This window comes from Mus pahari, chromosome 13, assembly GCF_900095145.1.
Source record: "Mus pahari chromosome 13, PAHARI_EIJ_v1.1, whole genome shotgun sequence".
Classification (NCBI taxonomy): domain Eukaryota; kingdom Metazoa; phylum Chordata; class Mammalia; order Rodentia; family Muridae; genus Mus; species Mus pahari.
In genome coordinates this window covers 8,746,885-8,759,483 of record NC_034602.1, presented here as the reverse complement: position 1 = coordinate 8,759,483, position 12,599 = coordinate 8,746,885, and the positions used below count along the sequence as shown (strand labels likewise).

The 12,599-nt window shown below is 39.4% G+C and overlaps 1 protein-coding gene and 1 pseudogene across 6 annotated transcripts in view; one reads left to right on the top strand and one right to left on the bottom strand.

The window, feature by feature from the left end:
• The window catches only part of Wdpcp (WD repeat containing planar cell polarity effector), a 306,946-nt gene that overhangs the window by 283,998 nt on the left and 10,349 nt on the right, over positions 1-12,599 (top strand). For all 6 annotated transcript variants that reach the window (XM_021210656.2, XM_029545442.1, XM_029545441.1 and 3 more), the window contains 2 exons: positions 10,316-10,440; positions 11,624-11,652. In XM_021210656.2, coding sequence (XP_021066315.1) covers positions 10,316-10,440; positions 11,624-11,652 — 154 coding nt within the window. The remainder of the gene's footprint in view (positions 1-10,315; positions 10,441-11,623; positions 11,653-12,599) is intronic.
• Positions 1,145-2,509, bottom strand: LOC110330512 (annotated as a pseudogene).

Sequence of the window (12,599 nt, the reverse complement as noted above, 5' to 3'; positions counted from 1 at the left end):
TTGCTCTGTAGTAGAGCTTAAGATCAGGGATGGTGATTACTCGAAATGTTCTTTTATTGTTCAGGATTGTTCTAGTTATCCTGGGTTTGTTGTTTTTCCATATGAGGTTAAGAATTGCTTATTCAAGATCTGTAAATAATTGTGTTGGAATTTTCATTGGAATTGCATTGAATTTGTAGATTGCTTTGGTAAGATGGCCATTTTCACTATGTTAATCCTACCAATCCATGAACATGGGAGATCTTTCCATGTTCTAATATTTTCCTCAATTTCTTTCTTCAGGGACTTGAAATTACTTATAGGTTTTCACTTGCTTGGTTAGAGTTACACCAAGATATTGTATATTATTTGTGGATATTGTGAAGGGTGTTGTTTCCCTAATTTCTCTCTTGGCCCATTTATCATTTGTATGAAGGAGGGCCACTAATTTCGTTGAGTTAATTTTGTATTCAGCCACTTTGCTACAGGTGTTTATCAGCTGTAGGAGTTCTCTGGTAGAAACTTGGAGATAACTTATATAAACTATCATATCATCCTAGAATTGTGATACTTTGACTTCTTCCTTTCCAATTTGTATCCCTTTGGATCTACTTTTGTTGTCTTATTGCTCTAGCTAGAACTTCAAGTACTATATTGAATCAATAGAGAGTGGGCCACCTTTTCTTGTCCCTGATTTTAGTGGAATTGCTTTAACATTTTCTCCATTTAATTTGATGGTGGATATTAGCTTGCTATATATTGATTTCTTATTTTTTTCATTGTAAAAAAAACTTTGTTCCTAAGTTTTAATCGTTACAAAGTATTTTTGCAGCCAATGATGCTCTTTAAAGGAGTTATTTCTTCCAAAGAACCAAGTCAAGCCAGGTTAATGACATAATTCTATATGACATATGTATTGGAGTTGTGCCTTTTCTACAACACTGGATTAAATAACCTTGTCTGAAGTATCGCTTTATCAGAGTCTGGGATGCCTAATAATTTCCTGTTTTCAATTCATGTCCATGAGGACATGAACCAGCTTCTTCTCCCTGCTCTTGCAGGTAACTACACCTCCACCCGGAGTACCAACCAGAGCGCCAAGCCCCGTCCCGGTCACTGAAAGTATGTGTGGAGAAAGTAACAAGCAATTCTCTGCGTAAAGGCACTAAAGTACTTGGATTAAAGACTCTGTTCAGAGAGACAGTGCCAGGGTCTCCTTTTCTTCATCTGTGTGAAGTTTCAGGTCCTTAACACGAATTGGTGACCTGCACCAGATTTGCTTCAGAGCATCCACATATGATAAAGGAAGCGAAGTTTGTAAATCTCTGATTCTACTTCTTCTCCTATCATGGGCATCTGTCTCATATTCTTTAGGGAATGATAGATGTAAACCATCTTTTGTTGAGCTTCATCAGATTGATGCTGATCTGTCCCTACTGTGAGGACACTGTGATCTTTGAACTGAAGTCTTATTATGTTGTCCAACCTTGGCAACTTTTCACCTGGGTCCATTGCCTCTGTTCCATTTCCTTCATAGAAAGGAAGGAGTCTGTACTTGATGGAGTCCTTCTTCATATCTGATGACAGCAGCTCTTCTCTGCCCTCGAGCTGGTCTGCAAGAGTCCTCAGAAAGCCACTCAACTGCCTTGTTACATCAGCTGGGGCATTCCATTCCTTAATGCCACATCTTCCTTCACAGTGTCAAATACAAGCCCTGAAATAGAATCCAAAATGCAGTATCCCCATGAATTGTTCTGGTAGGTGCTAATAGTCAGGTGAATAGAGTGGGCCAGGCCTGAAGGAGTTTCTGCCTGATGAATGGTCCCTCTGGGGACGTACAGCAAATCACCAGGCTTCAGCAGGAAGTCATGTATCAGTGTGCTCATCCGGTCCTCAGGCTCCACACTGTACTTGTGTGCCAGGGGCACAGTTGGGGAGTCCAGGTGCCAGTGTTTTGTTCCCTCCAGCTACAGGATAAAAACCTCAACATCATGATATTGTGGAGGGAGGCCCTGAGCTCCTGCAGGAGTCATGTACACATTCCAGCCTACCAAGGACCCAAAGCAACACTCCAGCTTTTCCTGGGTCCTCCAGGGCTCATCCTTAAATCTCTGTGGTTGGTAAAACTAAATTATTGCCCTCTTCTCATCAAAATATTTTCTCAGCTGAAAAAAACTGTGCTCTGCCAGCCTTATTTAAAACCTTCTTCCCACTGATGCACCGGCAGACATTCACATCTCTTCCTTAGTACAGACCTTGGTTGCAGTCTCTTCAGATCTGAGAGGCTGAACAGAGACTGGTAATATTTGGCCAGTAATGGGTCATCCTTCTGAATGAGAAAGGGCTTTTGTTCCCAGAATTCCTTAAAAAAAAAGTCTCTACTTTGATGGGTGAGATTAAACTTTCAAAGAAACAACTGGGGCTGTCAAAGTTTAATACAGAAAAGATACCAGGCAGACCCTCCTTACCTGCTTGCAAGGAACAGACTCTTCTTCGTTCTCAGCCCTGTGGGCTTCACTTGCTTTGGCATTGTTCACAAGTAGGGAGGAAATGCAAACCCAGCACAGCCTGTTTCGTGTTGTCCCCAAATTGACCCCCCACCCAACCTATTTATTTATTTTTTAAATTATTTTATTTATTTACATTTCAAATGTTGTCCCCCTTCTCAGTCCCCTCCACTTAACCCCGTGCCCTTACCCTCCCCTTCACCTCTGTCTTAGGGTTTTACTGCTGTGAACAGACACCATGACCAAGGCAAGTCTAATAAGAAACAACATTTAATTGGGGCTGTCTTACAGGTTCGGAGGTTCATTCCATTATCATCAAGGTGGGAGCATGGCAACATCTAGGCAGGCATGGCACAGGCAGAGCTGAGAGTTCTACATCTTCATCCAAAGGCTGCTAGTGGAAGACTGACTTCCCAGGCAACTAGGATGAGGGTCTTAAGCCCACACCCACAGTGACACACCTATTCCAACCAGGTCACACCTATTCCAATAAGGCCACACCTCCAAATGGTGCCACTCCCTGGTCCAAGAATATACAAACCATGACAACCTCTAAGAGGGTGCTCCCCCACCCACCCACTCACTCCCACCTTACCGATCTAGCATCCCTCTTCTTTGGGGCATCAAGCCTCCACAGGACCAGGCACATCCCCTCCCACTGAGACCATACAAGGCAGTCCTCTGCTACATATGTAGCAGGGGTCACATGACCAGCCCATGTATGCTGTTTGGTTGATGGCTTAGTCCCTGGGAGCTCTGAGCAGTACGGGCAGTTAATACTGTTGGTCTTTCTGTGGGATTGCAATCCCCTTCAGCTCCTTTAGTCCTGCCCCTACATCTTCCACAGAGGTCTGTGGGCTCAGCCCAATAATTGGCTATAAGTATCTACATCTGTCTCAGTCAGCTGCTGGTAAAGCCTCTCAGAGGATTCTTTGTTTGGTTCTCTTTGTTCTAATTGGTTGATTTCAGCCCTGAGTTTGATTATTTCCTTCCATCTACTCCTCGTGGGTGTGTTTGCTTCTTTCTGTTCTAGAGCTTTCATGTGTGCTGTTAAGTTGCTACTATAGGATCTCTCCAATTTCTTTATGAAGGCACTCAGAGCTCTTAGCACTGCTTTCATGTGTCCCATAAGTTTGGATATGCTGTGCCTTCATTTTCATTAAATTTTAGAATGTCTTTAATTTCTTTCTTTATTTCTTCTCTGATCAAGTTATCATTGATTAGAAACTTATTCAGTTTCCATGAGTATGTGGGCTTTCTGTTGTTTTGGTTGTTATTGAAAAACAGCCTTAGTCCATGGTGATCTGATAGAATACACAGCATTATTTCAATCTTCTTGTATCTGTTCAGGCTTGTTTTGTGTTTGATTATATATTGTCAGTTTTGGAGAAGGTACCATGAGGTGCTGATAAGAAGGTATATTCTTTTGTTTTAGTGTGAAATGTTCTGTAGATATCTGTTAAATCCATTTGGTTCACAATGGATTTATGTTAATTTCTGTTAGTTTCATAGTGTCTCTGTTTAGTTTCTGTTTTCATGATCTGTCCATTGGTGAGAATGGAATGTTGAAGTCTCCCAGTGTTATTGTGTGAGGTGCAATGTGTGTTTTGAGCTTTAGTAAAGTTTCTTTTATGAATGTAGGTGTCTTGCATTTGGAGCATAGATGTTTAGAATCGAGAGTTCATCTTGGTGGATTTCTCTTGATGAATATGAGGTGTCCTTCCTCATCTTTTGACAACTTTTGTTTGAAAGTCTATTTTATTGGATATTAGAATGGCTACTCCACCTTGTTTCTTGGGACTATTTGTTTGGAAAACTTTTTTTCGGTCTTTTAGTCTGACGTAGTATCTGCCTTTGTCACTGAGGTATGTTTCCTGTATGGAGCAAAATGCTGGGTCCTGTTTATGTATCCATTCTATTACCCAGTGTCTTTTTAATGGTGAATTGAGTACATTGATATTGAGAGATATTAAAGACCAATGATTGTTGGTTTCTGGTGGTTTTGTTGTTAGAGATGGTATTATATTTGTGTGGTTCTCTTCTTCTGGGCTTGTTGTGATATGATTAATTTCTTGTGTTTTCTTAGGTGTAGTTACCCTCCTTGTATTGGAGTTTTCCTTCTAGTATTCTCTGTAGGGGTGAATTGGTGGAAAGATATTATTTAAATTTGGTTTTGTCATGGAATATCTTAGGTTTTTTCTGTCTATTGTGATTGGACGTTTTGCTGGATATAGTTGTCTGGGATAACATCTGTGGTCTATTATGGTCTGCAAGACATCTGCCCAGTACATTCTGACTTTTAGAGTCTCTTATGAGAACTCAGGTATAATTCTGATAGGTCTGCCTTTATGTGTCACTTGACCTTCACAACTTTTAATATGGCTTGTATGTTTCTTGTCAGACAAACTGCACATGAGGCAAGTAGAAAACACTATCCACAGGTGTTTATAGCAGGTAGTGTTTATTTGTGTTTGGAACTAAGAATGACCCATGGATTTCTCCATATAAAGTTCCTATCAACTTCTCTTAATTTCATGTTTTGAAATCATTGGTCATTTTTTCTTAGTTATTATTTTGTTAGAGATTGTGAAGTGGTGATGTTCTAATTGCTGTTCCTCTTACAGTTGTAAGCTAGAATTGTATAAACAAAAGTTTCCTCATCAAACTGTTCAGTTACCCTGAAAGTTGGAATCAATGCTTGGTGATTTCTTGGGATTTATTAGCTTTAGTCAGTGAGCATAACAACTCCCAATAGTGGGGGAAGTACACATGGAGGATTTCAATTCAGTGTTGCAGTCTAGTGGACAATTTTTGAAAACCAGTGTTCTAACAGTTTGAAAAGGTAATTTAGTGAAATTATGAAAAGTCTAAAAGTGTGATAGCTTTAAATTTTATTTTTATAATCTCTAAATTGAAATTTCTATCACATTGTTACCCTAAAAGTAAAAAAACTGAAGTCTCTCTTTGGAGAATTACAGACTAAATTATGATATATCCAAATAGTGATACTATATGGCATCTAAAAATCTTGGTCATTACTTTGTGGCTCCAGTTGAAATAGAGGAAGCACACTCCATGCTGGCTATCCTTGAACATATGTGAAAATTCTAGACAGGATACATTAGAACAGTTATATGAGAATCCTAAAAATGTGAATAGTGGCAGATTTATAGAAATTTATAGAAAAGGCCATAATCTAAATATTTCTAAACCTGTATGAGTTTACACAAGAAAATTGTTCCATCCACCAACAGAATTGCTTTTAAAGTCACATAAACATTCAACATCCAAGGTCAAAGACAACGTGAGAAAAATGTACATTTTGTTCCCTGGTTGTAATGGAATTAAAGTGGGAATATAAAAGAGAAATAGAGAAAGATTCCCCCCAAATCCTTACAGAATTAAAACTGCACTTGCAGATAATCCATAAGTCAGAGGCATACTTTATAAGCAATGTGCCTTAAAAATACTGCATCCTAAAAAAAAATATTCCATTAAATGAACATATAAAAAAAAGAGAGAGAGAGAGATGTCTATGTCAACAAACTGAGTTTCCACAATGAGGGAGAACAAAAAGAATAGGAAATTGAACTTGAGGCAAATATTAAGTAAGGAAATACTGGTGATGAGAGCTTGTATCAGGCTAGGTGATTAAGGCTTCTCTGAAATCCCAGCACCCGGGAGACTGAGGCAGGAAGACCATAGCTTAAGCTGTGAAGTAAGGAGCTGTCTGGAAACAAATGAAAACTAACAACAAATTAAAATTTTGAAAAAGATATGTTCTGGCACAGATAGTATCATTAGTGGATTCTGCCTAACATTCAGGAAAACAAAACAAAATGGTAGTTATATACAATCTCTTTCAGAAAATATAAGGCAAAGAAATTTATCCTAACATCTGTTGGAGTTGTCATTACCAAAACAAAGAAGGATATGGAAATGAGACACAATAGAACAGTCTCTCATCACTCCTTAGGCAAAAGTCAGCAACAGCAGACTGACAATAAAGGTAAAGTATTACTAACTCAAAAATCCACACTCTAAAACATTCCCAGTTTAAAACAAAACAAAACAAAACAAAAACAAAAAAAAAAAACAGTGTCAAAATTAGCAAATTTTACTGTTGACCTTATATGACAAGTCACAGCCAAAACTCAAGCTCACACACAGACATGCTCTCTTCCAGGGACCCCCTCAGACCACTACATTGGGTGGGCACCCAGATAGGTTACCTGTGCCCTCCTCTCCCTCCTCCACTGTGGTCTCCATAGGCTCCACCTAGACCTGCCATGATGCTCACCTCACCCCCCCACACACATATGCAAACCTGGATCACCCCCAGTTCTACCTCCTCCCCCTCTCTGCCAATCCCTCCCTACCACAGACCCTACATCCATCACACATTGCAGGGACCCAGGTTACCCTGAGTTCTAAGGACGTTGAAGTCCCTCTTCAGAGCCCATTCCTATGTTTTTAGGAAATGACCCCAGACCAGCTTTCCCCCACCTTGGTCTAGTCTCAAGCCACTTAATTTCTTATATTGAACACATAACTAGAAAAGCAGTATACAAGACTGGGCCTCAACATAAAGACACAGACATGGAAACAGTAAGTTTCCTCTGATGCCCAAGACCCACCAACCCTATATAAGTTTTGTCCTGTGAGAAGTACCTAGATGAAGCCCAGAACAGACCTCCAAAAACAATCAAAGGATTTAAGAAATTTCAAGGAGATGCAATCAAATGATTCCATTAACTTAAAATGAATAGCAAATGCCTGAGTGAAGAGATCTACAGCTGAATTTTAATTATTTAATGAGCAAGAAAAGCCAAAGTTTTAAAACCAGATTCAATAAAGAGATATAAACTTACTGAGGAGAAATTAAGATGGAATTGAAAAATCCAGTGTTATAGTTTCAGGATGCTCAGGGGAAGCCTTACAAGTAGTCTGAAACAAATAGAAGATAATATCAGTACCTGAAGATAAAGTAGAAGATTAGACCACAGATGCAAAAAATATGAAAAATATAAAGGCACAAAAACAGCATGCAGGAATGTGGGGACAGCATGAAAAGATGAATTATTGACATAGATGTTTGAGAAGAATCCCAGGTCAAATGCATGGGTGATATCTTCAATAAAATAATAGAAGAAAACTTCTGCCAACTAAGGCTAGACACACCCCTACAGATAAAAGAAGCACACAGAACATTAAATAGGAAAAAAAAAAAAAAAACAGAAAGTAACTCCCCAAAGCATATAATACTAAAAATATGAAGCAAAGAAAGAGTATTGAAAGCTGCAAGTATAAGTGACACAGAAAGGAAAAACCTATCAGAGGAACACCTGATTTCTCACTGGAAAGCCACAAAAATGAGGAACAAAGCACTCCAAGTTATAAAGACCATATCTGCCGACCTAGACTACTATACCGACAAGTCTGCCGTAGTTGATGGAGAAAAGCTTTCTATGATGCAATCTCCGTGATGTATTAAGAGAAGTCCTGTGTGGGAAATTTATAACTCTAATCGACTTCATTAAAGAATAGGAATGAACACAAATAAATCTTTTTTTTAATCTCTAAAGAAAGATTAAATAAGACACTAGAAGATCGAAAGACCTGAGATCATGGATTAGTAGAATTAGTATTGTGAAAGTGACCATTGTACTAAAAGTTATTTGTAGTTTCAATTTAAGCACAATCACAATCTCTCTCATTCTAACAAAAATAGAAAATTTTGAAAAATAGAAAAAAATCTAAAATTTACTTGGAACCACAAAGGACCCAAGATAGCCAAAGCAGTCTTGAGAAAAAAATGCAGGACAGATTACCATTCTGGATTTCAAGATAAATTACAACAACATAGTAATAAAAACACAGTCCTTGCACAATAGACATTTAGACCAATGAAATAAAGCAGAAGACTCAAACTTGAGCATGTAACTTCAGAGATCTGATATTCTCCAGAGATTCCAAAAGCACACACTGGAGAAAGACAGCACTTGGAACAAACCGTGCTGGGAAATCTAGATGTCTGCGTGGAAAAGAATGAAGTTGGCCATCGTTGATGACTTGCACAAAGCTATCTCCAACAGACTCAGAGGCCTCCGTGTGGAACCTGAAACCCTGCGACTGCTAGAAAAATGTGCCTGCAGCAGCCTATCAAAGCAGGAAAGGCTTTCTGAATAGGCCTCGATTTATCCTTAAGTCACTGCCAACGGTAAGGGAGGCCTCGCCAAACTAAAAGGCTTCTTCACAGCTAAGAAAACAACTGTTTGAGAGTGGGAGAGAATCTTTTCTGGCCATTCATCTGAGAGAGGATTAATATTCAGAGTACAGTAAGAACTCGAAAGTCAGAGGCAAAACAAACCACCCACTCAAGCCGTGGACTGTGGATCCAACCAGAGAGTGCTTAGACACAAATGTCTTGGACATATCTCAAATAGTGTTCATCCTTAGCAATTAGGGAAAAGTGATTAAATCACTGAGATTTCATCTTATCCCAGTCAGAATATCTAAGATCAGCAAAACAACTGAAAACAAATGCTGGAAGAATGGGTCAGAGAAATAGAACCCTCACCCACTGCTGATGGAAATGCAGACTGGTGCAACCACTCTGGAAATCAATATGGAGATACCACAAAAACAAAAAATAAGTGTACTGTATGACACGGCGCCAGCGTTCCTTGAACCTCAACACTCAGAGAACCTGGCATCCTGCTTTACAGAGATATTTGCTCAACCATATTCACTGCTGTTCTATTGACAATGGCTAGATAGCGCATGGAGACAACCCAACTGTCATCCAGCTAGCATACGGTTAGTGAAAATGTGGTACATATACACAATGGAATACTATTCTGTTATAAAGAAAAATGAAATCATGAAAATTGCAGGTAAATAGATGGGACTAGGAAAGATCACACTGAGTGATGTAACCCAGACTCAAAAAGACAAAGAGCACATGTTCTGTTATCTGTGGTTCCTAGCCTCAGAGCTTCAGCTGTGAGCACACGAGCAGTTAGCAGAGACCAGGAAAGTAGAGAAGAACCACAGTGCGTGATCCCTAGAGAGGGGACTAGTGGAATACAAGTGACACAAATATTTGATTGCAGAATAACTAAAAGTGGTTTATCCATAGAGGATAAAATTATGCCGTACAAGAACCTGGTGCATCATAGTCGTTAGTGAATAACCGGCTCAGAAAGGTGAATGTTTCATGGTTTTTCTCATATGTGGAAAACAAACCATGACGTGGAAGGGAACTATTAGCAAAGATTGAAGGACCTGTGAGAGGAAGGAGAGACAAGAGACTGTAACAGAGGTTGGATATTTCCAGTATATATTATACATATCAAAGAATATAGCTAGGGATGAACCCCAGTGTTAGAATGCTGCCTGTAAAGAACAGGCTCCTGGCCTTCATTCCTAGAACTGTGATAATAGTCCATTAAAAACAAGACTTGGCAGGGTATGGTGGCACACACATTTAATCCCAACAGAGGCAGGTGGATCTCTGTGCTCAAGCCCAGCCTGGCCTACAGAGTGAGTTGTAGGTCAGTCAGGGCCACATGGTGAGGTCTTATTAAAACAGTAATAGTATTTCAGAAAAGAAAAGTACTTTCTTTTTAACATGATAATATTAAAGTGATTATATTGTTGAAAGGTATTAAGGAAATGTAAATTTATATTTTTAAAATATTCAGAATCTTGAAAATATTTAATATGCTCACTATACTAAGCATTAGAATATAAAGCTCTTTCTGTGACATGCCTACCTTGATTTTTTTCTTAATTCCATTTTCCATTTAATACCTCCCACCTGACAGATGGACAATTGAGAGAGGGACTGAGGAAGAGGAAGAGGAGGAGGAGGAAGAGGAGGAGGGAGAGGAGGAGGAGGAAGAGGAAGTATGCACTGATTCTTCAGTGGCCACCACCTGGAATGCAAAAGGTAATGGAGCTCAAGTCCCACAGAGGACAATGGAAAACAGGTCATTTCAAGAGTTTCTGTAAATTAATGATGAGAAACCTTAGCATTTCTTGTGAGTGAGACTGTTGGTGGCTGATAAATTATCTGGTAAAAACAAAGGCAGCCATTGGTGATTTTATAAATGAATACATTTGAGGAGCTTCTTAAATGTTGATTCTAATTCCGTAGGTCTGGAATGGACCTTGAGCCCACGTTTCTAGCAAGCTCTCATGTGACACATATATAGCAAACTGAGCAGACTCGATCTGAGAATCTCTGGGAATGTGTCTTGGCTCTTGTCCAATCTAGCAGGTTAACAGCATATGCAAATATATAGTAAATATGTACAAAAGCAACCATGTAAAAGGCTCCCTAAAAGTGGTTCCAGAAAAGAGTGTGTCAAAGTGATAGCCATCACTGGCAGCCAGCATGACCAGCTGGAAAGACCTAGAAAGGCAGACGCATTTTAACATGCAGACTCAATGGTGTAAATGGGGGGAGGGAGCATGTCCTCTCGCCACTTCCCATGAAGATGACTCATTCTGTCTCTCAGTCCGCTCCTGCTACACTGCAATAGTAAGGTGTGTGCCACTGGGCACCTTCTAAGGAAGGAAAGGGGGTCTATGCAGATCACAGGTCAAGAGGATAGCATAAGAGGTGGAAGCTACAGGAGCAGCAGTGTACCCACAAAGGAGCCTCTGTGCGTGGACTTTCACTAACCAATCTGAGCTCTGGCATGTAGGTGAACTGTACCTGCCATGCTGTGAAGACATCACTGTAAGAAAACAAGCTACAAAGCACTAGAGAGGCAGAGGCAGGCATATTTCTGTGAGCTCAAGGCTAGCCTTATCTATGCAATGAGTTCCAGGATAGTCTGGGCTATACGGTGAGACCAGCTGTCAAAAAACAATTATTTTTAGACAGGAACAACATAGGCATCCTCTATTTACTTGATGCAGATATTGAGTCTTGAGAGTCCAGGGAGCTAAGTATTCCCTCATAATCGACACTCTTATATTGGTTTAAATCGGATTATACTATTTTCTCTAACATTTTCAACATTTTAATTTATTATTTATAGTGTTAATTATTATATTAATTATTATGTACCTCTTTGTTATTATGTTATTAGAGTACTAGTATTCATGTTGTAATCTCATTTTAGGAGAACTGAAAGAACACCAAAGGAAACAGGTAAAGTGCTCTGTGAGAAAGTATACAACTGGCTTAACTCTACAAATGCTGTCTGTTGGCGCCTATATTAACCAGACTATAGCTATTTAGCTTTTTATTTTTAGTAAAACTCCCTCTAAAGCCATCAACAGTTGAAAATTAATAGGCTGGGAGCCAAGTAATATAGCAGCAATCAATAACTGATTGTATCTGTGTGTGTCTAAGTATCTGTGCATATTACTCTCTCACCAGTGAATGCTTGAAATTATTCAGAAGACGTAAAAAGACATAGCATAGGGAACTTATCTAATGCCGTTCATTTTATATAATTTTATAAGACATGCATATGGAATACCATTTCTGACAGGTGGTCCTAAGCCCCTCTCTTTATTCTGTCTCTGACATCCTATCTAAGTTCATCAATTAAAAATAAAAGTCATGTAAGAAAAAAACCTCACAGTATATAAGTAATAGTATATGAATATAAATGATCATGTGAACTGATTTATATAGAGCATCAGTACTTAAATCCACATCTTTTTTTTTTACTATTTCTTTTTTTATTAGATATTTTCTTTATTTACATTTCAAATGCTATCCCAAAAGTTCCCTATACCCTCCCTCGCCCCTTCTCTCCTACCCACCGACTCCCACTACTTGGCCCTGGCATTCCCCTGTGCTGGGTCATATAAAGTTTGCAAGACCAAGGGGCCTCTCTTCCCAATGATAACCGATTAGGCCATCTTCTGCTACATATGCAGCTAGAGACAGGAGCTCAGGGAGTACTGGTTAGTTCATATTGTTGTTCCACATACAGGGTTGCATCCCCTTTCAGCTCCTTGGGTACTTTCTCTAGCTCCTCCATTGGGGGCCCTGTGCTCCATCCAATAGCTGACTGTGAGCATCCACTTCTGTGTTTGCCAGGCACTGGCATAGCCTCACAAGAGGCCGCTATATCAGGGTCCCTT